Source organism: Physeter macrocephalus, chromosome 19 (assembly GCF_002837175.3).
Source record: "Physeter macrocephalus isolate SW-GA chromosome 19, ASM283717v5, whole genome shotgun sequence".
Taxonomy (NCBI): domain Eukaryota; kingdom Metazoa; phylum Chordata; class Mammalia; order Artiodactyla; family Physeteridae; genus Physeter; species Physeter macrocephalus.
Genome location: NC_041232.1, coordinates 60,814,798 through 60,832,606, shown reverse-complemented (window position 1 = coordinate 60,832,606; position 17,809 = coordinate 60,814,798). Strand labels below are relative to the sequence as shown.

At 43.7% G+C, this 17,809-nt stretch overlaps 1 protein-coding gene across 1 annotated transcript in view; it reads left to right on the top strand.

Moving 5' to 3' along the window:
- LOC114484344 (lipoxygenase homology domain-containing protein 1-like) overlaps nucleotides 1-17,809 on the top strand; it is a 59,815-nt gene that overhangs the window by 24,749 nt on the left and 17,257 nt on the right. Inside the window, exons 5-7 of the mRNA XM_028479942.1 lie at nucleotides 1,487-1,604; nucleotides 2,543-2,717; nucleotides 4,285-4,470. Coding sequence (XP_028335743.1) covers nucleotides 1,487-1,604; nucleotides 2,543-2,717; nucleotides 4,285-4,470 — 479 coding nt within the window. The remainder of the gene's footprint in view (nucleotides 1-1,486; nucleotides 1,605-2,542; nucleotides 2,718-4,284; nucleotides 4,471-17,809) is intronic.

Here is a 17,809-nt window from a genome sequence, read left to right as displayed (position 1 = left end):
GGGATGTCTTGAGGGGCTGTGGAACAGCAGGAAAAATGTGGCTGGTGAGCTGTGGAGGAATGAAGGGCCAATGAGGGGCTTTCCTTTCGGATGCAGGCCTTTTACCCTGAGGAGAGGGGTCTATCCAGGTGTAATCGGGGTTTAGCCTTTAATGGAGGGTGAGGGGGCAACTGTGACCCAGTCTTCGGTTTTCTAAAAAAAAAGCTTATTTCTCTCTCCCTTTTTCCTTACACCTGGCCCACCATAACATCTCCATAAAAGGGAGATATTTGGCTAAATTCAAAGGGCGAAAATTAAAAAAAAAAATACAAAGCACAGATTTCTAGAGTTCCTTTGTTCTGCAAAATTATACATCTGGCAAGAGTAAGGAATCAATGAGTTGAAAGATTATTTGAGAGAATCTCCACTACGTGAGATGAGCTTGACAGGCGAATTTGTGAGCACCGCCTTCCAGTTCTCACGTGACCAGAGGGACAGACAGTTCAAACTAGAGCAGGAGGGATTTAGGGCAGACTTCTGGGAGAGTGTTTTTACTTCTAATAATCATAAAGTGCACATAAGCAAGTTATCAAAGGGATTAGGCCTCTGTTCCACTGCTGTCCTGAAGACGAGGGGTAGTTAGTTCTCAGTCTGCAGCATTTGCAGTCCCAGCTCCCACTGGCTGTGGCCTCTGTTTTTAAAAGTATGTTTTGTTCAAGGAAGCATAAAATTGCCATGCAGTGTCATATCTTCAGTGATGTTACCCCCAGGGGCTTATCAGCAGCAGCATCTGGAATCAGTGAGCAGTCAAGCAATGTCAGCACTGAAGGTCGCATTTTGCATGCAGCACTGTGGGAAGAGCAGTAAGAAATAAAGATAGAGCGTCTCTGAGATGATGTGGTCATTCGGTAGAAAAATAGTAATAGCAACAAAAGCAATGTTAACTGCCATTTTACAGTTATTAGTAGTATTACCCAACCTAGGGCCACTGCCTTCAGTTATGCATGTTCTGTACAGAAAAATGTGAACAGCACTATCTCGAGTTGTGCAGTGCACAACTTGCCCCACCATCCATGGCAGCCATGTCACTCATAGAGTCTCATTTAAAGCTTTGCAGGTATGGAATTCTTTTCACATTTTAAGTTGATTTCACATCCATTTGGTCCTCATGACAGTTTTATGAGATTGCCGGGCCAGTGTCATTTTCCCTAGACTACAAATGAGGAAACCAAGTCCCAGAGAGGAGCTGGGACTGTTCCATGTGGTTAGCAGAATGAGATTAGGACCCAGAACTGGTACCTCTTGATTCAGGACCATATCTACCAGCAACTCACTTAACCCAGTCTTTTGGGAACACATCTGGGGTGCAAGAGACAGGCTAGTGGGGAGTCACTAGGAGCTGAGAGGCCTCTTCTTGTCTCCTTACCCTGAGTCTGGTCTGTGGCACGGCCTCGCCCTCTCACCACGGCCAGCCCCCCTTCTTCACGCCCCTCCCCTCCACCCCCAGATTTGAACGGGAGCAGAACGACACCTTCCTCATGGAGATTCTGGACATCGCCCCGTTCACCAAGATGCGGATCCGAATTGATGGCCTGGGCAGCCGGCCCGAGTGGTTCCTGGAGAGGGTAACATGGCTGGACCCTCACCCTCCCTCCCACCCACTGCCCACCCCTTCTTCCTGCTCCTTGGGGCTGTCAGTGGACCTTGTTACAGTGCAAATGTCACCTTAAAGGGTTGTCATGCGGACCTGGCCCAAATAATCAATCCGCCCTTTGGTGTGAATTAATCAGAGAACGTAGCTTTATTTATTTGAGTCCAGTCAAAACTGGATCAGCTGCCAGGGAATACAGCCTGCCCTGCCAGTGCGGTGTGGACAGAGACAGGGTGTGGGCTTCCTGGAGGAAGCGCATTGGGAGGGGTGAGAGGGAAGCAGCAGGAACTGGGGCGGCAAGGCTGCAACGGTGGGAACGTGAGGCAGACGGCAAGGAGGCTTCCGGTGCCCCTGTGATCACGGCTAGCTGGCTGCCTCTTCTTCCTTCTTGGGCCAGTGCTCCCCTCTGCGTCACCTTCTCATCCCTCATCCATCAAAGGCCATCTGTCCCAAGTCCCCTCAGGCTCTGCTCCCCTGTCCAGCCTTGAGCACATTTTTCCTGAGCCAACAGTATGGTGCTCCCACCAAGGACAATCTGGCCAACTTGGGTACACGGTTCCAGGGGTCTATGGCTGACAGTGGTTTGGCTGGTCTGTTTTTCTGTCATTCATTCAGCAAACATTTCTCATGCACAGTGACGGGCACTTCGCGGAAATATATTTAGACGAATTGCCCATTTACACCTCCCCAAGTGAGGGTAGTCACGGCAGGGGCTTCAGACCCTGTGCCAGGCCCGCGGGGCAGGGTCTTTTCCTGGAGAGGACCCTTTCCTCATGCCTCGAGTCTAAATCAGAAGAACTTGTCTCAGGCCTGGGATCATGGGTCCCGGGGGTCCTGATGAGGGGGCCGCATAGCGGGTGGGCAGCTGGCAGAGGTGAGGGAGGTATACCCACACTGGCCCCTCTCCCCCAGATCCTCCTGAAGAACATGAACACTGGAGACCTGACCATGTTCTACTATGGAGACTGGCTGTCTCAGCGGAAGGGCAAGAAGACCCTGGTGTGTGAGATGTGTGCCGTCATTGACGGAGAGGAGATGATGGAGTACACTTCCTATACTGTCTCAGTGAAGACCAGTGACATCCTGGGTGAGTCAGTGGGTCCCTCCCTTCTCCTATACCCACCTGCCACTAACCCTGCCCCTCCTTAAATTCTGGCTCAGGTCCTGGGCTCTGGTCAAGACATTTTTCTCTGGATGGCCTTCCAAAAGTTAGTCAGGCCAGCTCCTTTCCAGTGTGCCACCTTCTACGTGAACAAAGTATTCCTCCCAGTGACTGACTTGGCTCTGTCCTTCCTGCCTCAGGGAAGTGAGGGAGAACGTTATCAGGCCGCATGGTCAGCGCTTTTGAAAACGGTGCAGGAGCTTGGCTCAGAGGCCCTCTGTCCTCCTGCTGCCTCCTGACACCCCTCACCCAGGTGCCATGCATCTTGGATGCCCTTGGGTTCCTTCCCACATCCCTGTGCTTGGCCGCCATCTGCTGTGTGCCAGCTTTGGCCTGGGGTCTTAGGATGGGATAAGTCTCTGAGCCCGTGTGTGACTGACATTCGAGTGCAGCAACGACAGTGAGGCTGTGACAGAAGTTGGCACAGGTGCTGGGAACCCAGAGGAGGGCACCTTACCTAGCCTGAGATCAGAGGCAAGGGTCATGGAGAGCTTCCCAGAGGTGGTGCCAAAGTCTGGCCCAGAAAGACAAACAGAAGCCAGTGAGGCAGAGGGGACACCAGAGGAGGGGCCTTCCAAGCAAAAGTACGAGCGTGCTCAAAGGCCTGCAGCTGAGAGGAAAGCAATTCCTCCTGCCTCCCCTCCCCTACACCAAGCCTGTTCCCCAACAGCTGGTGCAAGGAATCTGGCAAACTCACTCACACTACTTATAAATGGCTAGTGAGAGAGCCCCTTGTTGGTCCTGGTAGCTTACATTTTCAACAGAGAAGCATTCAGCCAAAGAGATGAAGCATCTCCAGCATACGTGATGGGTCAGGACAGCTGGCAAAGTTTTTTTTGGCACCTCCCTGCTTCCTTTCCTCCTCAGAGTGAAGCCTTCACTCTCTTCGCTTAAAGTTCCAAGTGTTCACAGTTTTCGAGTCCCTCATCCCTTCATGATGTGCTCTCAGAAAACAATAACTTCATTTTTAACCACAGGGTGTGTATCAGAAAATCTTCAAGGAGTGACGTCTCCCAGAAGCCTTTTCTTTTCAACTGGGGTCAATACCTCTATTTGGCTGAAGCAAATGATGTGAAGCTCTAGTGTAGAAGGTCAACCAGAGGCAGATTTGGGAGCAAGGAACTTTCACATTGTACAGGAGGGAGTTTATTTCCAAACTGTAAAGCCAGTCTACATGGCACATGTTTAAGTATGGCTGTATTTACCCCAAACTAGGTGAGTTCTTGTATCAAACCATTGACACTTGCTAACCAGGAACCCAGTTAGCCCAACAGCATTTACAAGCCACAGAGGTGAGACGAAGGATAGAATTGTAGACCTGGGAGCCCTATGACACTGACCAGCCCTTTCCGAGCTCACCCCTGGCCTCGATGACTCTGATCTTGCCCATGTGCCCCACTGGCTCCTCCCAGGATCCCGAGAGTGAGGCCAGAACAAGAGAGCTATGATTCACAAAGTCCAGCACCCAGAGCCCTTGTCTTGTGCACCCCAGGAGCGGGCACTGATGCCAATGTGTTCATCATCATCTTTGGGGAGAATGGGGACAGCGGGACCCTGGCCCTGAAGCAGTCTGCCAACTGGAACAAGTTCGAGAGGAACAGCACCGACACATTCAACTTTTCCGACATGCTGAGCCTGGGCCACCTCTGCAAGCTGAGGGTCTGGCACGACAACAAAGGTAGCTCAGGCTCAAGGTCAGGGTGGGAGGGAGGGCAGGCCTCAGCTCTCCATCTGAGCCCCACCCCGTTTCCCGGGCTGCACGTGGACCCTTCTACCCCAGGGTGACAGGGAACCGAAAGCAGTTGATTGCCACCATTATTCTTTAATTTATTTATTCATTTATTTATTTTTGGCTGTGTTGGGTCTTTGTTGCTGAGCGCAGGCTTTCTCTAGTTGTGGCGAGTAGGGGCTACTCTTCATTGTAGTGCGCAGGCTTCTCATTGCGGTGGCTTATCTTGTTGCGGAGCACGGGCTCTAGGCACACGGGCTTCAGTAGTTGTGGCATACGGGCTCAGTAGTTGTGGCTTGCAGGCTCTAGAGCGCCGGATCAGTAGTTGTGGCGCACGGGCTTAGTTGCTCTGCGGCATATGGGATCTTCCTGGACCAGGGCTTGAACCCGTTTCCTCTGCACTGGCAGGCTGATTCTTAACCACCAGGGAGGCCCAATTGCCACCATTTTAACTGTTCCATCAGTTAGAACAGCCAATGTTTCTGGGCAAATTTTAGTTCCTCCTGCTCCCCCCTGCCCCCTGGGGTGCTGAGTAGCTCTTAATTTTCTGTTATGTTGGGGCATTAATTCTACCTAGTTCAGATATAAAAATTAAGAAAAGAAGGGCTACATCACCAAATTCACTTCCCATGGATTTTCTATAAAGGATTATGTTTGTTTATTTATAATAGCTAGTCAAAAATTAGTCAAATTCACTTATAAATATGAATGATGGGATAGAATATAAGCCAAGCAAGAAATTTATTTTTAACTTCCAAATACCTAAGGAATACTTGTCCTATCTGTAATTGTGCTGAAGTTCATGTTCAGTTTTTTTTCATTATCCTTTTTTGTCTTCAGGCCACTCTGAACATTTTTTTCTGGCTTTGGGTCTTTATGTTATACATTATATAATTAGAAAAGAGTTGTTAAATACTAAATTTCACCTCCTTGAGACACATTACTTTCTTAATTTATGTGTTCTAACTCACCCTCTTGTCTTCCATTGAAACTGGCCTCAACAAAGCTATTCACTCAAATCCTTCTCCAGTCTTTCTTGAGTTTCCCCCATGAGCTGCCCAGAGGTGTCCTGAGTTTTGTATTTGTCCTTACTTCTTCCAAATCCAGACAGAGGACCAATATGTCTGTCATGGTATCTGATGAAGCCCAACTTGGCAGCTTTAACATGGGTTAAACAGTAAAATTTTTTCAGTAACATGGGATAAGCTCTGATTCAGCACAGAGAAAGTACTCAGTCTTCAGAGCAATAATCTAATGAAGATTTGCACAGCCCTCAGTTTTCAAATCAGTCATTCACTGAGCGAACACTTACAGCATTCACTATGGGCCTAGTGCTCTGTTATATAGGAAAGATACAAACATTTGACCCTTACAACAATCTTGTGAATTCCTGCAACAAAAGCACTGAATTATCTCTCTTTTCTACAACCAAGGAATATTGAGGCCCTGTGAAGTTTGAACAACTTACTCAGAATCACACAGCAAGAAAGAGACACAGCCAAAACTCAAATCCAGGTCTTCTGATGCCTGTTCTGGGATACCAGCCCATCCTGCCAGTTCCATTCTGCACCCTCACCAGCCACTGTGCCAACAGGTCAAAAAAGAAGATGAGGAGATGAGGACAGCTTCTTCTACCTCTCTTCACTATGTCCCCCATACATGTTTATTTTCAGGGTATAGGGGGAGGATGACTTCTCCAGAAAAGTGGAAGGGGATGCTTATTCCTCTCCTGTTCATTCAGTGTCATTATAAGTCTATGGAAAGAAACATACTTGCAGAATATTCTCAAAATATCCCTAATGAATCTCTACTCTTTCCCAAAAAGGAAACAAAACAAAGATCCCTGAATTCTTTCTCACTCTCTCATCATCCATTATGATTGTTTTAGAACTAGTAGAAGGTTGGCCGGTGGTCGAAAGTCTGGCTTAACAACAAGAGCCAAATTATTAAGATCGTCTCCTGCCCCAGACAGTTCATAAGATCAAGATGAGCCGCTGCCCATGACACTCTACAAATGGATCACTCAGTCAAGACAGTCACTTCAGTGTTTGAACGAGGTGCCAGGGGCTCAGTAAAACCACTGAGCCCCACTGTGTGTGTCACCACTAGCCTAATTAGAGTGTTTTGACAGACCAGATTGATGCGGGTGGGTGGGGATGGGGTTTGTCTACCCTAATATCCATGCATACAGTTTCCTGTTGCAGTGTCCACGCCAGAGGCAAACCATCGTTTAGGAAGTATATTCCTGGGAAGTGTGCCCCTGTCCTAATCAGAAAGAAACACATTTTATCTCTGGACACACCCTAGCAAGGCATTACTGTTGAGAGCAGGGGCCATGGCTCATTCATATTTATTTTCATAACTGCCTACAAAGGTGCCTGTGGCACAGTGGAGACTCACTGAATCTTAGCTTAGTTGAGACTCCACCCCCTCCCCCACTCCCAGGAGACAGCTGAGAAATACCAGGGCCTTTCATTCTGTTCTTCCACAGCCCTACCTCAGAAGCAACAGAGAAACAAAGGGACTAGAACCTTGAGAAGGAAGAAATATTATTCCCAGCCAGTCTGAACAATCCCCTTAGGGTTCAACCACATGATGGGATCAGAGGTCAAGGGGCTCCCTGATCACCTCCTGGTCAGGTCAGAGAACTGGGCAGGGAAGAGCTTCATGTAGACCATGATGACCTCCATCCCTTTTCCAAGGAGGGAAGACAGTGTCAGGGCCATTTTTAATATGAAGGTTTCACTCACAGGGCGGTGAGGGTGGAGGGCATGACCAGAAAGACTGAGGATGCCCGTGTTAAAGATCACAGCTCTGGGTAAACGCGCTATAGCCTTTGGAGCTGTGTAGCTGTCCAGGGTGCTGACTTCTCTCTGGCTTCTCTCAATTCTGGACTCTGCCACCTGTTTCTAGGGTTCAGCCTGGACTGTTATAGACTTCCCTCAGCTTGCCAAAATGGTTCAACTTACCATACGTCTCATTCTCCATTCACAGCAATAAAAGACAGATAATTGCTGATCTAAGATCAGAGTTCATCTCTGCTTCCTGCCTTCAAAGGCTGCGATCTTCAGCTCCATCTTATGTAACTCCACCTGACTAAATATCTGAAGCCCTACTCGTTCTTTGTTCCTTGGATGACTTCTCCTGTTGCTACCACACCTTCAAAGGCTGCCTTCTCCTTCCATCCCAATCTGTTTCTCATCACAGACTTTCCAGAGTCCTCTTAGGCATTCCTGCTCCATGTGGTATCCCTCCTTCCAAACTATCTAGGAAAGCAAAGGCACACATATTTGAGAAAAATGTTCCAGAAAGTCAAGCAGTAACATTCCAGGAGTCAGGGATAATGTTTACCTGTAGTGATGCCTATGTTTCCCCCTTTCTTGTTTTTCTCCTCCTACCTGACATGTCCTCTTCCCAGACAACATGAGCCTTTCAGTTCCTCTACTACTGAGGTCCTAATGATTCCTAACAAGTCTTAACAAGTTTTTATATTGATTTCAGTCAATAAATCAAATATAACCAATTCTCATTATCCACAATAGTTTTGAACTCTAAAGTTGCTGCAAACCCTGAACCACTGCTCCTAGGGAAAATACAAGGTTAGGTTCCTGCAGGCCTCTGGTCACAGCATTTTCATCAACCAGTCAATACATAACTTTGTTTTATGCGTGTTCCTGTTTAAAGACACCTCATCTAATATATATTCTTGATTTATTTATTTTTTTAACATCTTTATTGGAGTATAATTGCTTTACAATGGTGTGTTAGTTTCTGCTCTATAACTAAGTGAATCAGTTATACATATACATATGTTCCCATATCTCTTCCCTCTTGCGTCTCCCTCCCTCCCACCCTCCCTATGCCACCCCTCTAGGTGGTCACAAACCACCTAGCTGATCTCCCTGTGCCATGCGGCAGCTTCTCTAGGAGTTCTTGATTTATTAGCAGTGAACTCATGGTCACCAATACTATAACTCATGCCTACAGGAACATTAGGTGACAAATCTATTTTCTCCGTAAGGCACATCACAGCCTTGTTGCACTTAGAAACACTAGACAGCTCTCTAGCACTATGCTTGGGGGGCATTTAAAGCAGCAAAATTACCAACAAAAAGCATAAAAATGTAAAAAGAAAAAACCACAGCACTAAATAGACCACACAAAGGACACTTATTCATAGTGTGAGACCTGAAACAAGGAGGCAGAGCACTGTCTTGTTTAACCTCAGCTGGCAACATGTGCATCAGACAGCTCAAATTTTTTGCCCCTCTGCACATGTCCATGAATAACTGTGAAAGCACTGTGAGTATTGACTTTAGGGTTACAAATAAATTTTAGCAAGTAGGTTGATTTGTAAATATGGATAATACACAAATAATAAGGTTCAACTGGATCTATCTTTGAAAGGTGATACTTAAGCTAAGCCCTGAAGTATTGATAGGGATAGACATTTGGTGAGGTGTGGTGTTTACCAATAATGAAGCATATTTGAGGCAGAGTGAATAGAAAACATAAAAGCCTTGAAATATAAAAAATATTGATATGTTCCAGAAATGAAAGAAGAGTTCAGAATGACTACAAAATAGGGAACGGGGTTAGGAGCTAGAAAGTAGACTGGAATCAGGCTGTGCAAGGTATTATAAGCCATGTCAAGGATTGGGTCTTTATCCTAATTGTCCTGAGAAGCCATCAGAGGATCTCAGAACAGTAGTCACATGGGGAAGATTATCATAGTATCTGTGGGGGATAGGTTAAATGGAAAAGAAAACAAACTTCAAAAGACTGGCTAAGAGATGATGGGAGATAATGATGCTTTGCACAATGATGGAGAATGGAGAAAATGTAGAAAGATTTGAGAAATATTTAAGGCAGAAAGCTTATTAAAGTTTTGGCTAAGAAGGAAACTTGAGCAAGAATGGTGAGGATGCTTGAGGAGTTTCTTCATCTTGATATGTTTAATTTAAAGGTCTGGAAGACATCTAAGAGGGTATAGCTAGTAACAGTGGGGTCTGGAGCTCGGGAGGAAAACTAGTTGGGAAATATTGATCTGAGATATTGATCTAAGAGTTGTTAGTGCAGAGACATTACTGAAGCCATGAGAGTAATAAGAGCATTTGTGGAGGAAGTGCAGCTTGAGAAAAAAAAAAGTGGCCGAGAGCAGATTCCTGAGAATTCTAACCTTTGAGGTTAGATAATAGAAAGAAGGGAAGGAAGAGGAGAAGGAGGAAGACAAGAGGAGGAAAATGGATTGCCTCAACATTTTTTACTTCCAAAGGGGAATGTGTCTGGGGAGATGGACCCTGTCTGGAGAACTATGTAATGTTGAGGATCTTTCACTGGCCATGAAATCCCAAGAAGTGGTGTGTTGGTTCATCCTGGGCATAAATTTAATAAAGGAAATATGAAACCACATTTGCTTTCAAATAGAAAAGCAATTTCAATTCTTTAAAATGTTTATTTCTCCCTAGCAAATTCCCAGAATCACTTGATGAGTAATATTTTTATGCAGCCAAACATTTAAATCACTGTAACAAGGGAAAAGGAGGGGAACATAAAGAGCCTTCTGTCATTTATGGATTCATGTTTATAAGACAAAAATGTTCCTCATTGCCTCCTAAGTACTCCTCCCCCCCATACACACACACACAAATTGTCAGGGAAACTTTCTCACCTAGCTTCACCCTCTCTGTTTTCTTGTCCTTTTTGTAATGTGGAATTGCCTTTTTATTCCTGACTGTTCCAGTCCATCCAGTGAATGTTGTGGTACATATGAATTTGCAACAATGAGAAATCTGTAAGATGAACTTCCATTAAAAAGGTTTTATCTTCTCTTCACTCTCTTCTCTTTCCTAGCTCTCTGAACTTCGAGGCCAGCCCTTGTTTAAATTTTACCTGGCATGAAATAACTTACATCTTTGGCCAAGCTAACAGTTGTTCATAAATAGATACCTAAGAGATGAGTTTTCACCTGAAATTCTCTTCCCCTGATAAATTCTAATGCATCTTTCAAACTCCAGATTAACTACCACTTTTTACATGAAATGAAATTAGATGCTCCTTACTCGATACTCCCGAACTGTTCTGTTTATATCTCTATTCGTAGCGCTTACTGTGCTGAATTGTAATTGTCTTGCCAATTACAACTGGCAGATTTTGAGTCTCTAAACACTAGGTCTCTAACTTGTTTGATTCAACTTTGAATTCTCACTGCCTTGCACTTAGTAGCTATTTAATAATTATGTGAACAAATGACTAAATTCATGTCAAACATCAGCTTGTAGCACCTTCTTAAGCCTAAATGGATGACTCAAATGCCGTCCTTTTCTGGACTCCCAGGGAAATCTCTTTCTCCTCTCTAAGTGTTTGAGAATCCTCCAGATGTAGCACATCCTATCAGACACTCCTTCAAAGCATTTGTAATCTCCAAAGGCAGATTTAGTGGGTCGAATGTTCCCCCTGAATTCTTGGCCACCTAGAACCTCAGAATGTTACCTTAATTGCAAATAGGGCCTTTATTAGTTAAGGATTTTGAGATGAAATCATCCTGGATTTAGGGTGGTTCCTAAATCCAATGACTTCTGTCCCTATAAGAAGATGAGAGGACACAAAGAGACATATGGAGAAGAAGTCCATGTGAAGATAGAGGCAGAGACTGGAAATAGAGAACACAGCTCAAAGACATTGAATGCCAGGGATTGCCAGGAGCTACCCCGAGCTAGGAAGAGGCCAGGAGGATTCTTTCTTGGAGTCTTCAGAAGGATCATGGCCCCACTGACACCTTGTTTTCAGACTTGTAGCCTCCAGGGAGGTGAGAGAATAAGTTTCTTTTTTTTTTTAAGCCACCAAGTTTGTGGTAACTTGTTACAGCAGCCCTAAGAATTGAACACAGTAAGGAAGAGGCCCTTCCAGGGAATAGTGTAGACTTCCTGAGGGCTCCAATTCAATCACCTCTCTGCAGCAAAATATCTGCCTCAGGATTTGCTGCTGGATAGAAAAATATTCAAGGCCATTGGGCCAAGATAAAATGCACCAAATCAGAGTGAAGTCCCATCAGAGAGCCTGAAGTCAGCAAGGTTAACTGCAGCAGCTTAAAGTACAGTGAGGTGGTCCAGAGCTATAATTCTCAAGGTGGTGTCAAGTTGGGATCTGCTTGACAAACTCATTGCTCTTAACTTTTGCAGCTGGGGTCTCCATAGCCCTGCAGGCAGATCAGGGGTAACTGGGGCTCAGAAACCAACTATTCTTCTAAGCAAGAAAAAGAGGAAGGATCTAGAACTAAAAGGCATCAGACTAGCTTCTGTTTCTACTATGTGCTTGACATTTAAATCCAGCCCCTGAGACTTCTGCCTTGTGACCTAACTCCAAACATTCACCCTGCCATGATTACATCTCCCTGTTTATGATTAACAAACTCTCTTATGTACTAACCTCCTCACTGTAAGTTCTTCCTATTGCCTTACCTTACTTAAACCGTCCCCCAGAAGAGTCATTATATTTGTAACTACATGCTTAGTCTCTGTCTACCTTACTTATCAGCTCCATGAGTACCATTGTCATATTCATTGCTCTTTCCCTAATGCCTATCACACTGCCTGTAATATAGTAGGAACTTAATACAGAATTTATTTATACCTCTGTTTCAGTCCCTCTGATCATTCCTGTCTTTTTATGCCTCCACCACAGGGAGCCCACATTTCTCCCAAATCAGAATTTTTCCTTGTGTCTTAGTACTTTCAAAAATTGAGTACTGGCCATGAACCTCAGGGTCATCACTAGGTCCTCTAATAATGGCTGTCCCCACTCCTTAGACACTATGCACATATCTAGACTTTCCCAGTTTTCTCAAGAAAAAAAAAACTGCATTTTTCTTCTATGCAGAAACTCTGCATTCAAATCTGTCTCATCACTGTCAAAACCTTGAAAGAAAAGGGAGGCAGTTCAGCACCTTGGACAGCTCTAAGCCATCCTAACGATTCTTTGTTGGTACTACTTTGGCTCTTCAAAGAATTTGATGCCTCCCTTGGATAGCCCAAGACTGATTGCCTTTAAAAAAAACCGCATTTTTCTGCATTTTTCTTCTATGCAGAAACTCTGCATTCAAATCTGTCTCATCACTGTCAAAACCTTGAAAGAAAAGGGAGGCAGTTCAGCACCTTGGACAGCTCTAAGCCATCCTAACGATTCTTTGTTGGTACTACTTTGGCTCTTCAAAGAATTTGATGCCTCCCTTGGATAGCCCAAGACTGATTGCCTTTGGCCCCATAATGGCTCTTGAACTTAAAGAAATCCCAGGTCATTGATGTTAATCTCTTCCCTTTGTAAGCAGAGAAGTGGCCTTCTCCTCTCCAACCAGACTTTGGATCTGAAAGCAGGATCCTGTCATCGGCAGGGAAAGAAAGATTTTTGTGTCTTCACTGAGCCCAGATGGTTGGGATACTAGGGTCAGGAGAGGAACAAGGTTCTGTGCCAACTTCTTCTTTATAGTAACTTTCTCTTCCAGAGATGAAAGTTTAAATATTAACATAAGTCAAGACAGCTAGATATGTATAATGAACTTCCACATACACATCACATGGATTCAACACATGATTTATCATACCTGCTTTACCCTTTTAACCTTTTTTGGCTTCTTTTTGGTTGCTGAAAAATATAAAATCAAATCCTAAACCTCATGTCATTTCGCCCAAACATATTTAGTATGCTTCTTTTTTAAAAGTAGATATTTTCTCAATGCCATTATCACACTTAACAATGATTTATTTATGTCATCCAATTTCCACTCCATATGCAAATTTCCTTAATAACATAAAAAATGTCTTTGTACTTTCGGTTTTCTGTGAATCAGGATGCAAACAAGGTCCACACAGAATATTTAGTTGTTATGCTTCTTTAGCCTCCTTTAATGAAGAGCCATACCTAATCCCTTTATTTTTTCATGCCATTGACTGTTGAAGGAACTGGGTCCAATGATCTATAAAATTTCCACACTCCAGACCTGCCTGTTTGCTTCTTCTTGGTATCATTGCTTCCTTATTCCCCGTATTTCCTACAATCTGGAGGTCAGCTATAAAGGCTTGATTAGCTTCAGGTTCAAGATTCTTTGGCAAGAGTGCCTTATAGGCGGTATCAAGGCTACTTTAAAATGGGACTTGTGTCCTTCATATTACATCACAGCTGTCTCAGTCTTACTGAGGCTCACATCTAATGGTGGATCCAGGGGCTGTCTACTTGATTCCTCCATTGTAAAGTTCCCCCCATCACTCTTCATCTAATGGCTTCTCCCAGTGATGATCAATTAGGGTTACAAATGATTTCCTAATTGTTATTTCTTATCCACTTATTAGCTAGAATTCTTCTGTAAAAAATTTTCCCTCAGTCTATTTGATTACCATGAAATATAGTTCATAGATGAAAATCAAGATAAATGATTAATTCTTCCCCTTAATTCCAATCACCCAGATAACTTTTACAACACTGAACAAATTATAAGTGTTTATTTTCTAATTCATCTTGTTCTTCTTGCTTGCTTCCTCTGAAAACTCTGATGAAATGAAGAATTTTTTTATCACAGAATGAATTTATATATTTTCTTTTGAATAATATAAATTTATAGAAATATAAAGGATCACAGAAATCACATATTTTAACCCAGTCACATTGCCCAAGTAAGGAAACTGAGGCATGGAGATATTATAATACGTTCAGTATGTTGGGTATGCTGAGAATGCAGTCCAGATTTGCCAAATCCATGTGTGTCATTCTGGTCAACCTAGTTTGGATGATGTACATGTGAAAGTGTTTGTGGAAGAATAATAGCTAGATTCTTGTATTCTTTAATAGCTAGGACTGTGATGGTTCCATAACTCATTTCAAACTATCTATTTATCTTGTTTAAGAAATTTTGTTTACCCACATGGACCTTAGCTTGACAAACAAAAACAAAAAACCTGAGAGTTCACTATAGAAAGTAAATATAATTTATCAATTCTATGTTTATTGAGCATTAAGTCAATATCCCTGTGATGCAATCAAGAAGTCATAAGACATGATTCCCATACCTTAAAATCTAACTGGAGAAGTCAGACATACAACATAAAATCACCATAAAAGTGTTAGTTCATGTTCATGATCTCAATAGCAAAGATTTCTCAAGCCATCTGTGTTCATAGCCAAGTGAATGGACAGATGATGGATGCTATGGGACCGGGGAGTTTGGAGGGTTTCATGGAGGAGGTGGGGCCTAAGTTGTCCAGAGGATAGGTGGGAATTTAGGGCAGGAAAATAGCTTTGAACCTTAATGAAGAGGAAGGAAATGCTAAAGTGGTGCTGAATAAATCTATCTAACTAGGGTGGAGGATTTGCATTAGAGGTCTTCCTTATTGAGGTAAGGAATGAAGTGTATGGAGACAGGGTGAAGAAAGCCCTACATATGAAAACACAGAACTGGGCCCTTTTTTCCCATCAGGCATGGAAGGCCACTGAGGAATCTCAGGTAGTAGATGGCATGATGAAATCCAGGAAGCATGTAGCAGTCAGTCTCGCTCCCATTCAGAATCTGCCCTCTCTTGGCTGGAAAGATTGGGACCCCATACTCATTCAGTTTTTAAGCTTTTTTCTTATAGTAAACCTTAGGACATTTGGGATAAAATAATCAATTCTACTAGGGCAGGTCACTGCTCCCTGGTGGGGCTTTGAGTTATTTTCCCCCTCCTCTCACAGAATGTTACCACCAGTGTCCTTCTTCCTTGTTCTTCTCTATTCACTAATAGTGCACACTCATGCATTCAATAAACATTTGTTGAATAATGTGCTAAGCATTGCTCTAGGCACTAAAATATAGTGGTGGATATATCAGGCAAGACCCCTGCTTTCCTGGGGCTTACGACCTAGTAAAAGACAGACAATATATAGACAATGTGCAAGGAAATAAAAACAAAATTATTTCAGATTGTGAAGTGGGTACATGTTGATGTGATGGCAAGTAATTGAGGATGAGGAAACCTCTGCAAATAGTATGGTTAGGAAAGGTCTTCCCAAAGACAGGACATTTGATCTGACGCCTCAGTGATGAAACACTATGGGCATTCAGAGCCTGGGGTATATTGTTCCTGGCAGACAAAAAAGTATATGCAAAGTTTCCAAGGCAAGACTGGATTTCATATATTAAGGTACTAAAAGGCCAGTATAAGTGAAATATAGTAAGTAAAATTGCAAGTAGTATGAAATGAAATCAGAATGGAAAGGGACAAAGTCATGTCGATTCTTAGAGTTGTTAGTGAGCTGTTTGTATTTTATTCTGAGAGTGCTGGGAAGCCACTGAAGGGCTTTCTATGGAGAAGTCACAAAATCCAATTTATGATTTTAAAAGATCACTATGATGCATGTAGAAGGATAGTAATTATACCATTGCATATAGAACTAAAAGTCTGGTTAGCAACTAATTATCCATCAATAAGAACAAGGTAGAAAATTTCTTTTGTGTGCATACAATGGAATACCATGCAACTGTGAAAAAGAATGGGCAGATATTTATGTACCGATATAGATTGTAAGTGAAAAGGTAAGATATCAGGCAGTGTGGGGTGTTTGCTATATTTGTGTAAAAAAATAAAGTAGAACTCTAAAAGAGGAGACTTTGTAAAGAAATGGATTCTCTAATGGTGCAATTCAGATGGTTCCCTATTGGTCTATGGTGGAGACCATCCAGGTAGTGCTGGCAACACAACTAGCCATGCTATAACTGTGGGTCTGTCAACTTCTCTGGTGCCTTCACCAGCAGAACCCAGCCACATGGCATCAGCCTGCCCAGGGCTGCCTGTTTCCATGTTTGATAGGTTATTAGTCTAGAAAGTTGTAGTAGGATCCCTGTTAATCACATCCAACATTTCCAAAACAAGGCAACTAAATAAGCAGTGAGCATGAAGCTGAGAATGAAGCTTCTTTATCTCAGAATGGTTGGGGTTAGCCTGCTATTTACCATGGAAGAAGTTTCTTTGCAGAATCAAACTTGAAAAGACAACAGGGGATGGGGTGAGGCAATGACATGCTTTCAGAGAGAGGAAAGGGGGATGCAGAGGGAAGGGAGCAACCTGCCAAGAAGCACCAGGGCAACCCGGGCCAGGTAGGCTTCTCCTCTGGTTCTCTTCAGCCACACACTGGGGCACTGAATTGCCTGTGGATAAAGTCAAAGCCAGCCCAGAATCCACCCTTCCCATCAGCCCACTGCTTTCCTCTGTCACCACCCTGCCTGGAGCTCAGGAAGTGTAATTCAGGAGTGAAAGCTGCCCAGGATGTACAGCAGGGTGAAGAGTGCATTCCAGCAACAGAAGTGATCTCATGATGACCCACCTCTCCGGTTAATGTCTTCCCCCTCCACTAACACTCACACACACTCATGCACACACTAACACAAAATTCTCATTGATTCCCATTGATCATTATTGCCGTGATATCATAGAGAGACCATCATCCTGGAGGAGAAGAGATGACTCTGATACATTAAGCCAAGGTGTGGCTCTGGGACCAGCAGAACCAGGAGCACCTGAGAACTGGTTAGAGAAAGAAATTCTTGGACCCCACTACATACCTACTGCATCAGAATCTCTGGGGGTGGGGCCTAGTTATTTGTTTTAATAAAGCCCTCCAGGTAATTGCTATGCAGGCTCAGGTTCTCAGCCTTGGCTACACATTGGAATCACCTGGGAAGCTTTAAAGACTGTTGATGGCTGGGTCGCACTCCAGAGATCCTGTTGTAGTTGATTTGGGTAAGACCTGGACAGGGAATCACCTCATTCATATTCTCTCTCTCTCTCTCTCTCTCTCTCTCTCTCTCACACACACACACACACACACACACACACACACACACACACACACACACACGGTAGGGGATTAGGGGAGCGCAAAGAATGTCTTCCACTGGGACATCTTCCAACAGGACCAACGATTTGTCTTCTCTTCCTCTGCCTCCCTCTTCACTTCTTTCCTATGTTCCACTCTGGAAGCCTGTTAGGACTGCTTCCGTGGGTCTGACATGCACCATCTCTAGACTGAATACTTCGAGCCTTATTAAGCAGTTTAATTAGTGTATGATAGTATCAGGAATCATCTCAGAAAGCAACCAATTTACAAACTTACAGATGGAACTGGCCCTAATGCAGGAAAGTAAATATATTTATTGAGTTTTTAAAAGTTTATCATAAATACTGACATTTTAAAATAAAGCACCTTAAGTGTATCTAATAGAATGTAAACACTCGAGCAGTTTGATGCCCACATTTATCCACTT